The following is a 20,002-nucleotide window of genomic DNA, read 5'->3' on the forward strand; positions in this document are numbered from 1 at the left end:
ATTGTGGTGAACCCACTCGTAGTACCTATCTACAAAGAATTTGTAATTATGTTACATTGGATGCGGTCTGCGGTTAGGTCTAATGAACGCAGCCCGCTCGTCAGTTTGCGTTCATTGGCTGCGTTTGGCCGAAAATAGCCGCTAGTAGCTAAATAGAAATTGTTAGCAAAATGGCAACCGCCGAAACTTTGAGGATATTTTCGGCGAGGATACGCGTGCTAACTTCAAAAGTAACGTTTTCTCATACATTTTTTGAGAACACTTGTGACACTTACCTCCAGGACGCCATTGTTGTTCTCACTCTAGCGCTATTTTCGGCTTAACGCCCCCATTCCTTGTGCCTGCATTGTCAGATCACGGGTCATAAGATGGTCCTAATTTCCTAGTGGTAGTACCCCAGATTAATGTTAAGTATAGTACCCAGAATGTATCAGAGATCGACAGTGTGGAAAATACATTATATTAGAATTTACATTATATTTTGTACAAATAATTAACAATTTTATTTCTTTATTCAGAAAACCACAGCTCTTTATAATAATAATATACAAACAATATTCTTAAAACAACATGATTCTGTGGTAAGTATAAAACAAAGCATTTTTAATGTATTAAAAATTATAAAAAGTATTAGGTATATTGATGAATAAAACTGCTCCATTTGATTATGGGTTAATAAGATTAAAAACATTATTTTATAAAGCTTTATTTTCACATTAATTAAACAGTGCTTGGGCCACTAGGTTTCTTTTTCGGAGCATAACCAATTCTATTATGAATTTCTTCGGTTGTTTTAGTTGCCCCTGCTCCTGCTCCTGCTAATGATTTTGGAGTGTCGTCTTGCATTTCTGATGCTAAATAGTTAGCTTGTTCTCTACGGAATATTTCATATTCTTGTAAATCATCTAACTTTAAAGTTATTTCTGTTAGAGGTCTTCGAATCATTTTAAAAAGTTGACCTGTAAAAGAAATATGAAGTTTAAATTTTAATGATAGTTTTTATTTAAAATTTTTTGGTTTTAAATAATAATAGAAACAGATACATATTATTAATTTAATTTAATTGATTCAGATAATAATTCAGGCAGGCAGCGTCAGTATTTAATAATTATTGTGTGGTTCCCGCGGTTCCCTTCCCGCCATAGTGTGCCCTATTCATGAATAAAAATATTGTAAGGTTGGTAATATGCGCTAGTGACGTATCTTCCAGAATATAGTTCCAAAATACTGGACTGTCCTGTCGATGACATTGACAGTGGGGCGCCACCGTCAATACCGTATCGCTGGTTCAGATTTTTGCCATGTTGGAAACCATATAGTTGAACGATGGTAGCGCCCCCCTGTCATTGAGTTTGGTGGGACAGTTCAGCGTGGGCCATCTATAACCAGGTAAATGATACTTAAAAAATTAAAGCTCTCGTCGCTTGACCCTGATCCTAATAAAAATAAATTCCCTACTTAAAAATATTTATTTATTTTTCACCAACTTATACTATCTTTACAGGTCAATAACCTAATGCGATAGAATAAATTACACTCGCGAGCAAAAGTATGGAATCATTTAGATAACATTGTTTCCACGCGATCTTGTGTTTCACGCGAATTTGTTAGTGACAAAAGAAGTGGCACCATTTTAAAGATTAAACTAATATGTATGTATCGAATTTGTCTTTAGTCAAATAAAATACATTTCAGATCCAGATAATGATTGGATAGCTAGTTACGTTACGAGCCGCCAAAGTTTTAACAAAAGTACAAACCACGGATAAAAAATTCAACTTAGAATACGATCTAAAAAAAATTAAGGTGATAATGGATTGCTAATGATCTTAAAAACGTCTCTAGCTTCTCTTTTTTCCAATGATATATCACATGCAGTAATTAGAAATTTAAATTTCGTCAAAAATTCAAAGTTTATGGAAGAAAATGGAATAATAATACAAAAATTATCCATACAACGAAAATCGATTGGTGTCGATACAAAATTACCGGTAACGAGAACCGGTATATACGACAAACGATATACAACATCATCCCAACACTAGCCTTTTTTCTTGAGCGTTGTTGTTGGACACGTCAATCGTTTTGCTTTTGCGTGGCATCTGTTTCATGTTTGTGTCGCATACTCTACTATATTCGTAATTTGTGCATTAAAGTGTTATTTAATAGAAACAAATAATACATACCAGGATGTTGTACCTTGAAGATTATTTGGAAAGTAAGTACTGTGATTCCGGATTGATCGCTTGATGACGTAACGTAACTCTATTTGGTTGGTATTACTGCATTGTGTATTTGTGACAAGGCGTCCTTGATACGAAAATAAAAAGCGCGCGCGAGTTTTAAAAAGATAGACAAATGAGATTATTTTATTTTAATCAATAATTGAATTAATTATTAATATTTCAGTGATTGAACATTTGCCACAAGAACTAAGAGACCGGTTTACAGAAATGAGGGAAATGGATTTATCTGTTCAAAGTAAGTTTTTCAAAAATCATACAGTGATACAACAAAGTTCTAACCGTATACCGAAATTAGCATTTTATAATAAAGTACAATAGATACAATACTCTCAGAAGCTACCCAAGCTGCCATTGAATTAATTAATACGATGACATGTACAGGTGACTTAATTAAATCAAATTAACCAATTTTACTAATTGTCTAGATAACATGGATACATTGGAGAAACGAGTGCGAACTCTTTTTGGTGGGTGTAGGAGAGGAGAGATGAATACAGACCAAGCTAACACTGAATTTGCTGATATTAAACATGGTTACAACAAAACTCTAGAAGAGGCAGATGAAAAAGTGGCTCTAGCTAACCAAATGCGAGAGCTAGTAGACCGCTATTTGAGACGGCTAGGTATGTATTTTATATTATTAAAAAGAGTATTATTAATTTGTATTTCACAATATTTTATAATAGATTGATTATTAAATTAAGTAGTATGTAAGTTCTTATTTTGAATGAGAAAAAGAAATGTATTAGGTATTTGGTATTTTTCTTTTAGATACTGAATTGCACAAATTCAAATGTGAATTGGAAGCAGACAACAAGGGAATAACTGAACTCTTGGAGAAAAGATCACTTGAGCTGGATGTCAATACTAACCACACTAGTACTTCTAACAATAACCATTACAAAGAAAACAGGTTGGTGTAGTGTGTAGCTATTTCTTTGAGTATCTCTCAATTTGCTAAAAATGCTAACTATTTGCCCACATATAATTTAGCTACCTTGAAGCTATACTAATTAATACCTAGTTACCAATATTATGGTATTCTTCAAGGTTAGAGCTAAAATATTGTCATTTTATTTACAAAAAAAATTCTATGTTTCTTATTGATAAATGAGTTTTTGTGATTTCCTTGAGTAAATTTAATTTGCAATCGTTTGTAGTGAATGATTATGACATTTTCTTTTGCAGATATCGAATCCGCAACGAGAAACGTCGGGAGAGCTGGGCGCCCAAGGACTCTCGTTCCCACTCTACTACCAGCAGCCTCTCAAGAACTGATACTGCTATACAGGTCCATTTTACTTGGCCTTTTTTACCTCCCACTTGACCCCATTCTCTGCATTTGTATGACCACAAATAGTTATCAGTGATGAAACTTAGTACTTTACTCACTTGTTACGGAGTAGATTGTATGAAACCATGATGTTTCCGAGCTGATTGTATTAAAAGTGGTAAAATGGCAACAACATACAATCAAAGATAAATCTTTACCATGCTACAGCAATAATTCAGAAAGTTTAGTAAAATTTGCAGAAGGTGCAGTTGCTAAATGCATTCGCTTCGAACTGACCAATCTGGAAATCATTGGATGAGGCCAATGTCTAGCATTCCTCTTCCTGTAGCTAAAATGATACTGAAACATTTTTAATATTCCATAGGCGGCTCTCGGGCGCGAATCATATACGCTGGGACACGCAGGCAGTGCCATAGCCGCTGCCGCCAGTCAAGCTATTGCAGCCACACAGCAGGTATGTTAATTATTTTTTTATTTAGACCTTTGCACATAAAACTGATGTACAGTGTTATATTACACATAGATATGCAAAAAATTGCTATGCTTACTTAGTTTTATTATGTAGAATGGGCTTGCTCTTGATAGCAATCTCACCCGACGAGATGTGTGGTGACGCGGGCTTACCCAGCAGATTTGGAAAATTTTATCTTACCTACTCAAAAATAGAATCGGTTTTCGCGATTTGATTATCGCTTTTCGCGCACTTTCGCACTATGAGAAGAAAATGCAATGCATTTACTTCGGATACTACAATTTTACTTTATCATTTCTGCTTGCATTATTTATTGTTGCAAATATAGTGTATCTTCAACTTTTATAATTTTTGCATGTATATCGTAAGGAGCTAGGCTCAAGTATAGTGAGTACCGTTTGTTATTCAAGTTCTGTATGTTTTATAATAATTATTGCTAGATTCGCATGAAGTAGGTAGGTATTAATAGCTGGGGGACAACAACAACTGGCTAATTATTCAGGCCTATTTTTGTCCCGCTGGGCCACCAATCATTTTCAACCGTCGAAAAACGTCCACTGCTTAGCCGAAAAAAGCCTTCAACACACAATTTCCACAACGGCCGGTCCTTCACTAGTCGCTAGTCGAGTAACTTTAAGAATAAGCAGGAGGGACGCGTGGTGGGTGGTTTAGTCGAACCAATCCATTTTGTTCTACTTTGACATGCGAGTAGCACTCCCCACCACGCTTTCGCTGGAGTTCATACAAAAACCAGTAATTGTTTGTAAACTGTACCTACTCGACCAAAGTGCGTACGGTATTTTAGTCAGTAGCGAGTAGTTTAGACATTAACTAGGCGAGTTACTCGGCTAGTCCGTAAAGCCTTGATCACACGTACCGAGCAAACGGGCGAGACAGTGCTCTCGGCCGAGTACTCGGTGCGTATGTTCATACATCTACTACAACGAGAGCACTGTCTCGCCCGTTTACTCGGTACGTGTGATCAAGGCTTTAAAGCAATAGGAGCGAAGGTAGACTGACCGATTGCAGCCAATGTCGATTTGTGTTTAGATGCAGCAAGGCCGCCGCACCGCGTCGCTCAAGGCTTCCTACGAGGCTCTGGCGGGCGGCGAGCTGGCGCACCAGACCATCCACACCACGCATCACACGCATGACCACGGTACAGTTCTCATTCATCCTACTAATATTATAAATGCGAAAGTTTGGATGTCAGAATGTCTGGATGTTTGTTTGTTACTCTTTCACGCAAAAACTACTGAACGGATTTTGTTGAAACTTTACAGTAAATAATATTGTATTTGTAACCCAGATTAGCATTATAGGCTATAATTTATGCCGATCTGTGACACTAAATTTCACGCGGGTGAAACCGCGGGCAAAAGCTAGTCTTCTATAAGCTTTTAGTATGGGACCGAGATTGAAATATCGAAGTTGTCATTATTGGAATATTAAATCAGGCAATTATTACAAAGCAAAGCATTAATCTGTGCCTAGAAATAAATGAAAAAGTTTTAACTTAAAGTATAGTAGAACAAATAAGTTACAACCCAGTAAAATTAACTGCGCACCTGCCTGGAATGCGAGTCTCCCTCGCACTCACCCGTATACCTTCCCGCGTTTTCCCCATCATCCGTGACGTCACTGCAGCCAGGTGCGCAGTTAACTTGACGGGGTTGTAGACAATACCCACAGAATCCATTCCATGCTCTGTGACAATACCCATCAAGGCATACATTTCTCTGTAGAGTCCATTGTCTATTAACCACTTTTATACAATTTACGTTATACCCAGCGCATTGAATAGTTATATTGAGCTTAATATGGGCCGTTTTTTTTGTCGATTTCAATTAAATATTACAAGTTGTACTTTAATACTAATTTTTCATGTCTAGGCCATGGTTTGACTACTAGTCACAATCAGAGCGGCAGTGCGCACGGACACCACACAACTTCGCACAGCCATAACGCCTCGTCCTCTTCAAATAAGAGACAGAAACAGAAGTAAGTGTTTTGTTAGATTTATATGGTTTATAATTTAAATACACCTCGTTAGTTACAATAATCGACTGTAAAAAGTGAGCGGACTCCTGACCAGTTTGTCGACAGACTGCCCTTAAGGCCCTTTTCACATGTTCCGGTTGCCGGCTAACCGGCGCCGGGTACCCGGTGGTGAAGTGTATGGGCCTGCCGGATTAATTACGCCGGAACATGTGAAAGCTACGTACCATGCCCATACACTTCACCACCGGATACCCGGCGCCGGTTAGCCGGCAACCGGGACGTGTGAAAAGGGCCTAACACTGAACAAACTGGCACTGCCCTGAACACTGAGATAGGAGCTGATAATTTTCAAGTGATTTTTAGCTGTGAGCGAAATGAAATGAACTAAAGGTGGGCTCCTTAACATATTAGTACCAATAAACATAAAAACTTATTGGCATATTTTTTTCATACTTCATTATATCAATAACCACCTTACTCTTACTTATTTTAAAGTTCTTTCCCTAGGCTAACGATAAAACCGCTTAAATATAGCTGTCTCTTTTTGTGTATTTCTTTCTTTTGTCATTTCGTGTGGTACACAATAATAGGTGTTTTTTATTATTATTGCTCAAGTTGTTTTTTTTTCTTATTCAAGGAAGAGCACTTACGCGTCATCTTCAGTTGTGGCGACACACGCTCAACCGAGCGTGACGGCAGCCAGCCGGTCATCTTCGCCTGTGGTGTAAGTTGTACCAATTTTCCTTTGGAAAATGTGTCATCATCATCATCATTTCAGCCACAGGACGCCCCCTGCTGAACGTAGGCCTCCCCCCTATGATTTCCATATCGCGCGGTTGGTAGCGGCTTGCATCCAGCGCCTTCCTGCTGCCTTTTTGATGTCGTCGGTCCACCTTGTAGATAAACGTCTTACGCTGCGTTTTCCGATACGTGACTTCCACTCCAGAACCTTGCTGCCTCATCGGCCGTCAGGCCATTGGAAAATGTGTAATACATAATAATATTATGTATTTCCAGAAACCTTGAAGGTAGTCAAATGCAACTTATAAATTAAAAACCGAATTAAATGTTACAGAGAGCATCTGTAATATTTTATTAAACAAAGACTTAAGCAATGTTTTTTTTTTTCAGTAATAACTTGGCCAATGTTGCTATTGAAGAACCAATGGAAGAAGAATGGACGTACGATCCAAACGAGCCTCGGTACTGTATTTGCAACCAAGTGTCCTACGGCGACATGGTGGCTTGCGACAATCAAGACGTAAGTGTGGCAAAAATAGTTTGGAAATGTAATTTTAAAACTGTGTTTAACAATACTTGTTGTGGGTAAATCCGGCTTACTTTTCAGTATTACTAATATTATTTTTATTTCTGTGCAGTGTCCCTACGAATGGTTCCACTACCCGTGCGTCGGGATCACGGCGCCGCCCAAAGGGAAATGGTATTGTCCGCAGTGCCAAAACAACATGCGTCGAAACCGCGCACATCGAAAGAATTAATTGTATTACTGTTGTTACCTCAATCAATGTCTAAATTATACCGTAAACCTCTTTAGAATCAATTTCAATAATGTAAAAGTATTGTATTGATTATAATAAACAACATTCCTCTTAGAGATAGTAGTGTTATTTTGATTCGAAATAGTGTGATTCTAGATCTAGATTAGAGAAAAGATAGATGCGGAGCAAGTAGAATAATGATGATTACTATACCTAAGACTACACCTTACGATACTTGTTCGTGCTTCGGATACTGAATAATACCAAAGGTCGCGCGACGAAAGTTAAGGCCAACATCTACTCGAACAGAGCCCCGATTACGGTAACTTTTAAGTTTTAACGTCTACAATCCAGACACGCTTCTCGATTCTGCGATACGATTGGTCGTTCAACAGCGTACGTCAGCTGGTTTGACCAATCGTATCGCAGAATCAGAAACGCGTCTGGATTGTAGACGTTAAAAATTACCATAATCGGGGCTCAGATGTACGATGGCTCCAAGATGTACTCACAATCACAGAGCACGTAATAGCTCAAAATGATGTAATGTTTGAATACAAACAATACATTGAATACGTTTATTACCTCGCCTCTAAATATATGTCAGCAAGGGAGACAAAGCACTTTGTCAGTCCAACTACGCAAAATATCAGCGGTAGACAGACAAATATTTTTCATGTGTTGATGGGGGTGTGCAGGCCTCCCACAGTCCCACTAGGTGGACCGACGATCTGATGAAGGTTGCGGGAGGTGCCTGGATGCGGTGCAGGACCGGTCTTTGTGGAAATCCTTGGGGGAGGCCTTTGTCCAGCATTGGACGTCTTTTGACTGAAAATAACGAACGATGGGCTCAACTCTCGTAGCGCGACCTGTAAAATATTTGAATACAGTACACATAAAATATCAGTCAAAAAATACGCAAGACTCAGCCAAGGCCAACTCAGCGTATAGAGATACAAATCTAAGCTTGTATTGGTCGCTTCCTCTCCTCCTATCCCCCCACAATAATTAATTCATAAAATCATATTTAGCTGCAAGACTCAATTCCTCTGCCTGCCCTGCTGACAAAGACGTTGAAAAAAAATTTGCATCGTTTCGTTCGTCTATGGCACAGGTCTATGGTTTCAGGGTATGTTCCGATTTGCACTGTAAGGTCATTTAAGTTATACGTCCATGGGTCATCGAAAAGCTTCTTTTTGTATGGAGTTTCAACGGATTCGATTTTCGATTCGATCAATAAGTGCCACTTGTTCTATCATATTAACATCATAATACCATACCATAATTCTGCAAATAAACCATTTTCATTTTCACAATTTTCGAGATAGGAGGAGTGATTTCGAGAAAAAGTTTAAGATGGCAGTGCTTGCAGTGCATATCGGAACATACCCGTTTGGCATTTTCTCGAAATGAAATGTCATGTCATGTCATTGTCAAATTGACATTATAAATTTCCATGCTTCTTGCTTTTTCTTCGGCATTTTATTTTGTAAATCCTGGTTTACGTTGAGTTAGGTACCGCGCATTTTCTAAAACTGAGTCTTTCCGAAAAAATCTGTCAATATGTCTGAAGTTAAAATCAAAGAGGTGAGAATATTTTCTAAATAGTTTTCCACTTGCTTCAATGACCATTTTTCTTTAGCCCTGTATCATAAACTGTTTAAATTTTAGCTTCGTAGTGACATCGATGAACTGAATGAATTACTCAAGCAAGCCAAACGCAAAAAAGTTCAGGATTTGTTATCTCTCGAAATCCGCAAAATGGAGACGGAGTGGATAAAGTTAAAAGAGAGTGAAAATAAAAGTGCGCCGGTTGATGTTGCCCCTTCCGCATCCACAAGTGTACCAGTCCAAAGCAAGAGATATCAAATTAAACTTAATGGTTATGGTAAGGTTCCAAATGCATCACTTAGGCCCAGAACAGACGGTGAAACGCAACTGCAACTGCCAGTTACTTTTGAGTTGCATCTAAGTTTATTATTAAATAGGTAAAAAGAGTAAGGCCCAGAACAGACGGTGAAACGCAACTGCAATGAATCTGCAACTTTCTGATGATTCTGATGAATGAAACTGAAAGTTTCAAACTGGTCGCGTCATGTTTGGTCTCTCAACGGACGCTATGGCAGAAACTTAGATGCAACTCAAAAGTAACTGGCAGTTGCAGTTGCGTTTCACCGTCTGTTCTGGGCCTTACTCTTTTTACCTATTTAATGATTTTGGTGCAAAATTAGTGTTAGGCCGCATTTTAATCTCGCGATTCATTTACAGGCTGGGATCAATCGGATAAGTATATTAAAGTGTTTGTCACACTGAAGAATGTGCAGTCAATTCCAAAGGATCAAGTTTACTGCAAACTGACGGACAGATCAATGGAGCTACATGTTGAAAACCTGGAGAACAAGGACTACTTGCTGGTTATTAATAAACTGCTGGAACCCATCAGTGTTGAAGATAGTCATTGGAAACAAAAAACAGGTGATTTTACTTTTGTCTTTGGTATTTTATAAGTAATCTCGCTCTATACTGTTACCTCCTAAACTATACAGGCTGGCAGTGTATTTCCCAGACCCATAAATAAAATTAGAAATATTTTGTTCAACAACTTCTGATTGGTTGATAGCACAATTGTTCTTGTCAACTACATTCATACTTAATTTATTATTTATTGAAATTATATGAATTAAGCTGAGAAACTAGATACATTTGAACATCTATTGATAAAGATTTTTGATTTGGTTGACTGAAATAATTAAAAATATTTTTTATTACAGATATGGTGGTAATATTCTTGGCCAAGGCCCATCCAAATGTGAAGTGGTCTCATGTAACAGAGATAGAGAAGAAATTTGAAGACCAACGCAATAGCCGCTTCAAACCTGATGACATGGAGACCAAGGATCCCCAAGATTCAATCATGAACCTGATGAGGAAAATGTGAGTAATAAAATCCAGTCATTGTATATTTTGCAACTTTATTTGAAACTTTAAAAACTATCTTTTGCCCGCGGCTCCACCCGCGTGAAATTTCGTTTGTCACAGATCGTCATAAATTATAGCCTATATTATGTTATTCTGGGTTATAAACAATAATACTGTAAAGTTGCATCAAAATCCGTTCAGTAGTTTTTGCGTGAAAGAGTAATAAACATCCAGACATCCAAACTTTCGCATTTATAATATTACATATTTTTACCCGACTGCCCCAGAAGGAGGGTTATGTTTTTTATTTACCTTACTATATTATTTTATTACTTTTTACAGGTACGAAAGTGGTGATGACGAAATGAAGAGAATGATTTCAAAAACGATGTACGAGTCTCAACATAAGAAAAAAACTGATGTGGTAGATTTATAATTTTATCTTATACCTTTTTTTCTAAATAATGGGTTATTAGAAGACTGGTGATTCACTAGTCTTCTAATGGTGATAGTTCAATTGTTGGGGATATTTTTGAAAGAATATAATAGGAGATCCGAAATACCAGACAATTAAATTCCTTTTTTGTGAGATCTAAAAATGTAGGGGAGACCAGGGCTGAAAGTGCCGGGGGTAAGTTGTTCCGATGCAAAATATCTCGACAACAGAAAGAATTAGATATGTGATCATATCATTTCGTATAATGCCTAACAGTTGGCCACATGCGACATAATACGATCACATATCTAATTCTTTCTGTTGTCGAGATATTTGCATCGGAACAATTTACCTCCGGCACTTTCAGCCCTGATTGAATAGATTGATTTCAAATCAAATTAAAATAAACTACTTAAAAATAATCTTTTTTGAGTTAATTTCAAGAAATTATGTAATTGTGAATAGTATCTGATCCCCTATTGATTAAAAGCTACATAAAACCGTTAAATAACAGTATGTTAACTTCAGTGAATGTTCCAGGACTTTTAATCACATGTACCTAGTTTCATAAATATTTGGTTTGTACAATATTCTGAATGTTTTTTTATTATAGGTATGAGTTGTGTTTTACTGTCTGTGACAATCTGAATTTATGCCTATATTTTATGTTCTTGTAAGTTTACCTTAAAAATAAGTGTAATGTTTTTGAATAAAAACTAGCTACTTAATTTTTTTAAATAATGTTTTCATTACTCCCCATATTTTTATTATTGGTGAGGATGTATGATTTACACATTTGGTAAATAAAACATTTTAAAATCAAAAATGGTTAGGGTTAGTAAAAAACAACAACTTGACTTATAATAACACATCTATATTCATCTACTAATAAAACATGAAATTTTCAACATTATTTTAAGCAAAGAACATTAAATAGGTATTATTGCGAGATATAAGTTGGAATGTTCAATCTGTCTTGATAAGCGCCTGGAAAGGTGTTCGTAGACCCAGGGATCTGGAAAGAAGCAAAATAATTAATAAAACAACTAGAGGTTTGCACCGGAGCGAGATTTTAACAACCGATTGAATTCACCGGTGATCGGGCAATCTCCGGTGAAAAACCGGAGATCACCGGAGAATAAAGAAATTTTGTTTCTATTTTTTAATTATACATTCAAAATGATGAAATAAGAATAAGCGATTGATATACTTTATATAATCATTTATTAAGAAAAAAAAAACGTTTTATATTGTTAGCAAATGCTGATTTTGATTTAAGAAACACAACATGTCAACAGCATCATAGCGTAACATGTTTCTTCTATCGTTTAGTATTTATTTATTTTTATTTTACTTATTTTATTTTATTATTTTTTTATTTCATTTATTTTATTTACCTATTTTTATTCTATTTAGATTTATTTGAAGAATATGCGCAAAGGATGACATTTTCTGACGAAGAACCAGAAGGTGATTGTGCTAGAAATATACCAAAAAAGCAACCCATAGTAATGAGCAATGAAAAATAATCACGAACATTGCAACAAATTATTTGGCCAGTTAGTTGCTAGTGAAATGAATCACATAAACGGACAAGACCGTTTTGAATTAATGACTGAAAAATAATATAATTAGAAAGAAACAAGGTTGTAAATAAGTGGCATGTTAAATAATCGTATAAAACAAAATATTGTTGAATGTGTCTTTTATTTGTGTTACTTTATTATATAAAAAAATAGATGCGACGATCACCGGAGATCAATCGGTTAAATACCGATTATTTCAATCGATTACTTTTACCGGTAAATCACCGGTTATTCTCCGGTACTCACTGCTCCGGTGCAAACCTCTAAAAACAACCCTCGGAGGGAAGGAAAGTAACATTAAGGTACGCGCTTATACGTTAGTACAGTCGAGAGCACTTCAAGCTTAACATCTATTTATTTATATAAGTTGTATTATAATGCTATTTTACTACAGAAAAAAAAACATCACCCATGTGCTGTCGAATGTACAAGAAGAATAATATCTATTCTAAAGACTTACTTTGTTTTCTTTTTGTAGCTGCTGTTGTTCATCAACATTGGGATGAAAATGCTGCACAGGTAGATTCCCTGCATTGTGTAAATCAGGTTTTGCCAGTTATTTTCATATGCTTTATTTTCATCTTTGGCTCTAGTGTTGCCGTCTGTGCTTACTTGGTTTCTGGAGAAATCGCTATTGTACTTTATTCTACTGTCAATATTTTGCCTTTCGGTAGTTTTAGGAACAATGACGTTTCGATTGAATTCTTTCATTTCATGAACTGCGCGAGCCTGCCTTCGGTCAGCGGTGCGCAGGGAAATTTCGCGTTCAACAATCCTGGAATCTCGACGCGATTCAGACACAGTTCGCATTCTGCGCTTATTGTTCCCAGTGCGGAAATCTCTATTTTCAGAGTTTCTTCGATGGCTCTCTCGCACTTCTCGATGTTCTGAGTTACTTTTTTGGCGAATCACGCGGCGTTCATCATTTGTATCGCGGAGTGCTCTGCTTTCATCGCGCAGTTCTTTCTCTGCGCGATTCATAACTGTTCTTTGAGCGATATCGCGCTGCGTATTCTTATTTCCTAAAGTTTCACGTAACTGTTGCCTTCGGCTTCGTATTTCGATCCTATCATCAGCAACACGTTCAGTACGGGAACCATAAAGATTATTCTTTTCGTGTTTGATTTCATAAGCTCGATCACCAATGTTTGTGGATACTCTAATTTCAGTTGTTCTCCTTGTGGAGTGCATCAGCAAGCGTCCATCTCTGTTATTGTCTTCCCGACGTGTTGTTGAGAGGCGAGAACCAATTTCTCTTCGGATGTCTAATCTCTCTCGCACGCGTAATTCAAGATTCCTCCTTTCAGCTTCGTTGATATCATAACGTTTTCGTTCCCTCATTTCTCGGTTCTCTCGGACTTCAAAAGTAAGTCTTCTGTCGTCATTGCTTCCTCTGGAAAGCCTGTCTAGAGATCGAATGTTACGCTGATTTCTTAAAGCAAAGCGATCATCTGAAGTTCTGCGATCTAGAGTTCCATCGCTTTCAATGCGCCGGGTATCCGTAGATCTTGAGCGTCTTAGCTCATCGCGAGTATCGCGCAAATCTCTGCTCCTGCGTACTTCGTCAACATTATCGCGCATAAGTTGGATTCCCCGTGTTAGTCGTAATTCGATTGCGCGACGTTCAAAAGCGCGACGCTCTATGTTTCTATCAAGATTTCGGCCGTAGGATATTATGTTTTCAGCAGACCTTGCATTCCTGATTCTATTATCACGACGACTTTCTCGTTGCTCTAGTTTTTCATCAATATTCCGTGCTCGTACTACTCGGTTTTCTTCAGACCTTGTATTCCTGATTCCATTATCACGACGACTTTCTCGTTGCTCTAGTTTTTCATCAATATTCCGTGCTCGTACTACTCGGTTTTCTTCAGACCTTGTATTCCTGAAGCTAATATCACGACGACTTTCTCGTTGTTCTAGTTTTTCATCAATATTGCGTGCTCGGATTACTCGGTTTTCTTCAGACCTTGCATTGCTGAAGCTATTATCACGACGACTTTCCCGTTGCTCTCGTTTTTCATCAATATTGCGTACTCGTAATACTAGGTTTTCTTCAGACCTTGTATTCCTGAACCTATTATCACGACGACTTTCCCGTTGCTCTCGTTTTTCATCAATATTGCGTGCTCGGATTACTCGGTTTTCTTCAGACCTTGCAAACCTGAAGCTATTATCACGACGACTTTCCCGTTGCTCTCGTTTTTCATCAATATTGCGTACTCGTAATACTAGGTTTTCTTCAGATCTTGTATTCCTGAACCTACTATCATGACGACCATCTGGTTGTTCCAATTTTTCGTCAATGTTGCGTGCTCGGAACACTCGGTTTTCTTCAGACCTTGCATTCCTGAAGCTAATATCACGACGACTTTCTCGTTGCTCTAGTTTTTCATCAATATTGCGAGCTCGCACTACTCGGTTTTCTTCAGATCTTGTATTCCTAAAGTTATTATCACGACGAATTTGTCTTTGTTCTAGTTTTTCATCAATATTGCGTTCTCGGATCATTCGGTTTTCTTCAGACCTTGTATTCCTGAAGCTACTATCACGACGACTATCTGGTTGCTCTAGTTTTTCAACAATGTTACGTGCTCGTAGTCCTCGGTTTTCTTCAAATCTTACGTTCCTGAAGCTATTATCACGATGAATTTCTCGTCTAGATCCGCCATCAACATTTCGTTCTCTGAACAATCGGCTTTCTTCAAATCTTATATTCCTGAAGCTATTATCACGACGATTTCCCAGTCTCGAGTCTTCATCAACATTGCGTCCACGGAATACTCGGTTTTCTTCAGATCTTATATTCCTGAAGCTTTGTCGACTTTGTCGTTGTTCGTCATCAGTTCTTGTATTCCTGAAATGATCATCGCGACGATTTTCTGCGTTTCTAATTCGATCAGTAGAAGTGCCTGTTGCTCGATAGTCCCTCGCTTGTTGTTGGGGTGCTATTGAACTGCGAACCTCAGACTCTCGCTCTCGGCGAAATTCGGTCCGAGATAAACGAATTCGCAATTCAGGCAATTCTCTTTCTCGGTGGGAATTCCGCAAAGAATCTATTGACGAAGAGCGTGCAGCGAAATTCTCATTTCGCCGATCATCGCGCCGTTCTTCGCGTATTTCACGGGGCTGGACGGTTAGTCGACGGTATTCGGATTTAAAGCGATCTCCATCAAGAGAATACGCTGAATCTCTCGAAAGCCGATGGTCACAGCACTGCTGCCTTCCATCAACGAGATTACGTTCGGTGAAAGACGCAATGGGTTGGAAAACCGCGAAAATCGCAAGTAGTAAACGCCAGTTATACATAGTAACTGTGTGCTGGTAAGGTGAGAAGTTCTTCGTGGTCGATTAAAGAGTTACCTAGAAGCGGACCGTTGGAGGCTGCTTCTGGACTGGCATCTACAACGCTGGTAGCCCCTTTTATACCAAATCCCGGCGTTTCTCATTGAATATCTATTAAGCGCAAGAACGAACCCAATTTTCAATAGCCTCCGCAGATACATTTTCTTACTACGACAAAATATTCTTAATCCTTTTAAAAGTAAAACATCATAATCTATATATATAAAAATGAAACCCGTTTCGCGTTGTCACGGCATCACGTGTGAACGGCTGAACCGATTTCGATAATTCTTTTTTTTAAATGTTTGTGGAAGTCCAAGGATGGTTCTTACGGAAAAAAATATTAAGAAAATCTCTACGCTAAGGCGGTACGAAGTTCGCCGGGTCAGCTAGTTTATTATAAAATAATGATGATGATCCTTGGGGGAGGCCTTTGTCCAGCAGTAGACGTCTTTCGGCTGAAACGAACGAACGAATGATGATGAGCAGCTTATTTGTTTTAAAAGTGATAGGTACACACGCCCACACTGTTTACTATCCATTTCCGTTTTTGCTCTCTCTCTTAATCAAATGGCGATTCTTTGCGATAGAACGAGATGACATGACTTTCAATGGGCAGTTAACACTGTTGGCGATAGTAAGTAATAACTACTTAATTCAAAGGATGCGATTCTACATGACTTATATTTTAGAAGTCGATGCCGCTAGGTGTTGTGTGTGTACTAAACCTACCAATAAGATTACGTCATTATTCTGAAGTTTTTCTGCTACTATGATTTGGGAATTAGGAAACATGGAAAACAATAATTTGAATAATAGCAAAATTAGTAAAATATTAACCTAGCAAGCATTATAACTGTGATGAAAGTTATCATATCTCCTAGTACCTAGATATGCTATTAGGTAGCTATTTTACGTGATGTTAAAAATTTAAGTTTCTCTTCTTCGGGTGTTTTCGTAATAAGGAGGAGGAACAGTATACCTAAATTACCTAATACTACTACTTACACAAAACACCAGTAAAGTATCAAAACGTTATGGTCGCGTATATGCAACATGCTATCAGCTGGTCACAGCTGCGCAAAAAGATTTGTCTCGAACCAGAAAATAATTATCTGATTCAATCCTTTGAGGCGGCAAATGGGAATCCATAAATTGAATACTATGACGTCAATGCGGTACATAATGGCAAATAAAATCTATTTTTAGGATATTCGATGTGTGATAGATAAAGGTTGAAATATTATAAGGACTTAGGTATTTAGTCAAGTTATTATGTCAGGTATAGTGAGGTAGGTAAGTAGGCCTATACCTAGTAGACTATTGTAAGGTAGATGATTATTTTAATCATCAGACCCTGTTTACTATAATACTAACCAAACTCGATAGGGCTTGTGCCGTTTTATTGCGGAGTTCCTACGGCCACCTTCCAGCTCCATGTCATCACAATATTAATTTGTTACGCGATTTATAAGTAGGTAAGCATACAAAATATCAGTGTCAATACTTAACTACCGCCTATGGTGTGACTTGTGAATAATAAAATTGCTTCTTCTAACAGATTTTAGTCGGTTCGATTCTCGGGTGTGGCAAACGAATTTTCTAAAATCTTTGTATGCCGTTTTCTTTCTTTTCAAAATTAAAACGAAAGTTTCTTTTATTTCAAAATTATAAATAACTTGAAAAAATCGAACTGCCTAAGGCGGGAATTGAACCCACCACCTTTCGGAAGAGCAGTCGCCCGACAAGCGAAAGGTTGTGGGTTCAATTCCCGCCTTAGGCAGTTCGATTTTTTCAAGTTATTTATAATTTTCAAATTAGTTTGAAATGCAACACAATTAAATAAAATTTCCTATTTACAGTAGGTATTATGATTATGAGTAGGTCGTACTTTCCCTTCAGTTGACATTACAAAATTCCACACAGTAGAAGGGATGATTTATATTAGACCGGACGATATCCGGGCCGGGCCGAGGCCGAAGCGGAGTCCGTCCGTGCTGCAAGATTAACTACACAGTGTTATGGGACCGTGCAGCAACCGTGGTGTAGACGAGCGTCGTCCGGGGCCGGACGGGACACGGATCATGCACTGTGTAATATAAAAGGTATGTAACGTTTCAAATGCGTGTCCCGTCCGGGCCACGTACACAGGGCGCCCCGCGCACGGCCTGAGCACCGATTACGGTAATTTTTAACGTCAACAATCCAGACACGCTTCTCGATTCTGCGATACGATTGGTCGTTCAACAGCGTACGTCAGCTGTTTTGACCAATCGTATTGCAGAATCAGAAACGCGTCTGGATTGTAGACGTTAAAAGTTACCGTAATCGGGGCTCTGGTCTAATATAAATCATCCCTAAGTCTGACTGCCTGCCTATGTACTACGAGTAGAGATGGGTAGTGGGTAAAAACCCATTTCACCCGATTGGGTTAAAACTGGGTGATTTGGGTAAAAACCCGGTTTTTACCCATTAACACCCATTCTGGTGGGTGAAAACAAAAATAGCGTTTTTTTAAAGTGAGAAGTGGTATTTGTTGCTAAGGGGGCGTTCTAGTGTTACGTAATGCAATCTGGAGGGAGAGGAGGTCTTGAAAAACGTTACAATGCGTTACAGTGGCGGAAGGGCGGTTCGATTTCAAGTTTTTAAGCAGAAGTACTTTGTATAGCCTGACCAGGAACATAAAAACCCTGGCATAGAGGCGCGTCAATTGCATTTGATAGTGCAACACTGAGTACAGTCGTACCTGTGTTAAATTAATAGGCTAACTTTATGTAAGTATCAGGATTCAGGATTACGGGCTAATTTGATATTTTCATGAATTAACGAAAAAATATTATTATAGGTAACCTGGTTTAAATAAATTAAATTAATGAAAACATCAATCGAGATAGTAGGATTTATTTTATTATTCATCAATATCAAATTCAGAACTTGAATATTCAACTGCAATGTCTGCTCATGAACGCTTCAAACTTGGTACTTCTTTCCCAATTCCATAAAATTCAACACTTAGAAAGTGACAAAAAACTTTAAAATAGGTAGTTGAAACAAACCACAGCTAATTTTCATAGTGGACTGTACTATACGATAAACATGTCAGTCAATTTGACACCCTTGTCGGAAAAATTATTCAATGAAAATATTGTCCGAACCCTTAGTATTTCTCTTCGACAAATACTTTAACACATTGTGAACCACTTTTCTTTCACGACTATAAAAAGATTTTAGCAATTTAATTCACAAAATCAATTGCGCACATTTAAAATAAAGTTTGTTTACACTTTGACAGCAATAGACTGACATGCAACCCTCCATGTCCTTGCCATGATCACAAATTATTGTGTTCCTACTAAATTTCTTCTAAATTGGTTCTTTTTTTGCCCCTTTGACTGTTTTTTACGAGATTGTAATAATATATAGAATCCATTATTGGCTGTAAGAACAAAAATACCTGTTTGTATTATAATTATAAAGAGCTGTGGTTTTCTGAATAAAGAAAAATAAAATAAAATAAAAATAAAAAGATTCTTAAAATAACACCATTTTATAAAATAATTGGTCACATCATCATAACGTGATCAATTTTACGATTTGGCCACGAGATAAACGCATATTAGTGTTAAATTTGACTTATTACTTATTAATCATTAAACTTAAATGAGAAAAATTCAATAAAAATAAAGAAAAGATACCAATTGAAATAATTATAAAATTATTTGTTTTCACCCGGTGTAAACACCCACGGGTGGAATGAAACGGGTTTTTATTGGGTTTTTACCCTCATGTGGGTTTTTACCCGGGTGGAAACCCATCTCTAACTACGAGTGTATAATGGCTTGTGTGAGCACGCAGCCGGATGTTACATACGGGTCATACCTACTTATCGGATGATGATGACCCTAATCAAATCTTGCGAGTTTTTAAAAAAGAAACTTGCATATAGGTGTAGTACCTGTGGCACAGGCCCCTGTATAGGGTGTGTGTCCTACGAGTCCTATGTATTACTTTTTCTCTATGGTGTGTGTAATAAACCTACATATTTAAAATTATTTATCCATTTCTTTTTTTTGTCTTGTGTGGTTTTGTTTTGGTCAAGCCTCTTGCGTTTAAAAATGAATAAATGTTGTCTGATGTGCGAAAGCACAAGCTGAAACACTTGTACATTCTTAAGGCCTTGTCCGGGAGGCGAATTCGCCGCGAA

General features: G+C 37.6%; 3 protein-coding genes and 1 long non-coding RNA gene across 4 annotated transcripts; 2 read left to right on the top strand and 2 right to left on the bottom strand.

The window, feature by feature from the left end:
* Window positions 1-690: 690 nt before the first annotated feature.
* Window positions 691-2,394, bottom strand: LOC114354490 (uncharacterized). Its single transcript, XR_003656023.1, has 2 exons — window positions 2,187-2,394; window positions 691-959 (listed from the first exon to the last, which is right to left on the bottom strand). It is a non-coding gene; the product is annotated as an uncharacterized LOC114354490 (long non-coding RNA).
* Ing3 (Inhibitor of growth family, member 3) lies at window positions 2,039-7,628 on the top strand. Its single transcript, XM_028306888.1, has 11 exons — window positions 2,039-2,218; window positions 2,410-2,481; window positions 2,672-2,869; window positions 3,018-3,159; window positions 3,435-3,537; window positions 3,905-3,994; window positions 5,063-5,171; window positions 5,905-6,013; window positions 6,651-6,737; window positions 7,145-7,274; window positions 7,393-7,628. Exons 1-11 carry the CDS (start codon window positions 2,191-2,193, stop codon window positions 7,510-7,512), a joined length of 1,188 nt encoding a protein of 395 aa, XP_028162689.1. The 5' UTR covers window positions 2,039-2,190; the 3' UTR covers window positions 7,513-7,628.
* A 1,304-nt stretch (window positions 7,629-8,932) lies between these two features.
* On the top strand, window positions 8,933-11,358 carry LOC114354566 (calcyclin-binding protein). Its single transcript, XM_028306996.1, has 5 exons — window positions 8,933-9,099; window positions 9,184-9,400; window positions 9,781-9,987; window positions 10,284-10,446; window positions 10,774-11,358. Exons 1-5 carry the CDS (start codon window positions 9,076-9,078, stop codon window positions 10,865-10,867), a joined length of 705 nt encoding a protein of 234 aa, XP_028162797.1. The 5' UTR covers window positions 8,933-9,075; the 3' UTR covers window positions 10,868-11,358.
* A 380-nt stretch (window positions 11,359-11,738) lies between these two features.
* LOC114354491 (trichohyalin) lies at window positions 11,739-15,835 on the bottom strand. Its single transcript, XM_028306892.1, has 2 exons — window positions 12,914-15,835; window positions 11,739-11,882 (listed from the first exon to the last, which is right to left on the bottom strand). Exons 1-2 carry the CDS (start codon window positions 15,760-15,762, stop codon window positions 11,834-11,836), a joined length of 2,898 nt encoding a protein of 965 aa, XP_028162693.1. The 5' UTR covers window positions 15,763-15,835; the 3' UTR covers window positions 11,739-11,833.
* Between the last annotated feature and the right edge of the window lie 4,167 nt (window positions 15,836-20,002).

The sequence above is a fragment of the Ostrinia furnacalis genome, unplaced genomic scaffold, assembly GCF_004193835.3.
Source record: "Ostrinia furnacalis isolate ACB-3 unplaced genomic scaffold, ASM419383v2 OfSCF2054, whole genome shotgun sequence".
Classification (NCBI taxonomy): Eukaryota; Metazoa; Arthropoda; class Insecta; order Lepidoptera; family Crambidae; genus Ostrinia; species Ostrinia furnacalis.

Excerpts from the sequence above, each read along its gene's own strand:
- Ing3 (XM_028306888.1), top strand. The coding sequence starts at position 2,191 with ATGTTGTACCTTGAAGATTATTTGGAAA. Across the intron at positions 3,538-3,904 it reads GAACTGATACTGCTATACAG|GCGGCTCTCGGGCGCGAATC; the intron begins GTCCATTTTACT and ends AATATTCCATAG. Across the intron at positions 7,275-7,392 it reads TGGCTTGCGACAATCAAGAC|TGTCCCTACGAATGGTTCCA; the intron begins GTAAGTGTGGCA and ends ATTTCTGTGCAG.
- LOC114354566 (XM_028306996.1), top strand. The coding sequence starts at position 9,076 with ATGTCTGAAGTTAAAATCAAAGAG. Across the intron at positions 9,100-9,183 it reads CTGAAGTTAAAATCAAAGAG|CTTCGTAGTGACATCGATGA; the intron begins GTGAGAATATTT and ends TTTAAATTTTAG. Across the intron at positions 10,447-10,773 it reads ATGAACCTGATGAGGAAAAT|GTACGAAAGTGGTGATGACG; the intron begins GTGAGTAATAAA and ends TACTTTTTACAG.
- LOC114354491 (XM_028306892.1), bottom strand. The coding sequence starts at position 15,762 with ATGTATAACTGGCGTTTACTACTTGCGATTTTCGCGGTTTTCCAACCC. Across the intron at positions 11,883-12,913 it reads AGCTACAAAAAGAAAACAAA|ATCCCTGGGTCTACGAACAC; the intron begins GTAAGTCTTTAG and ends GCTTCTTTCCAG.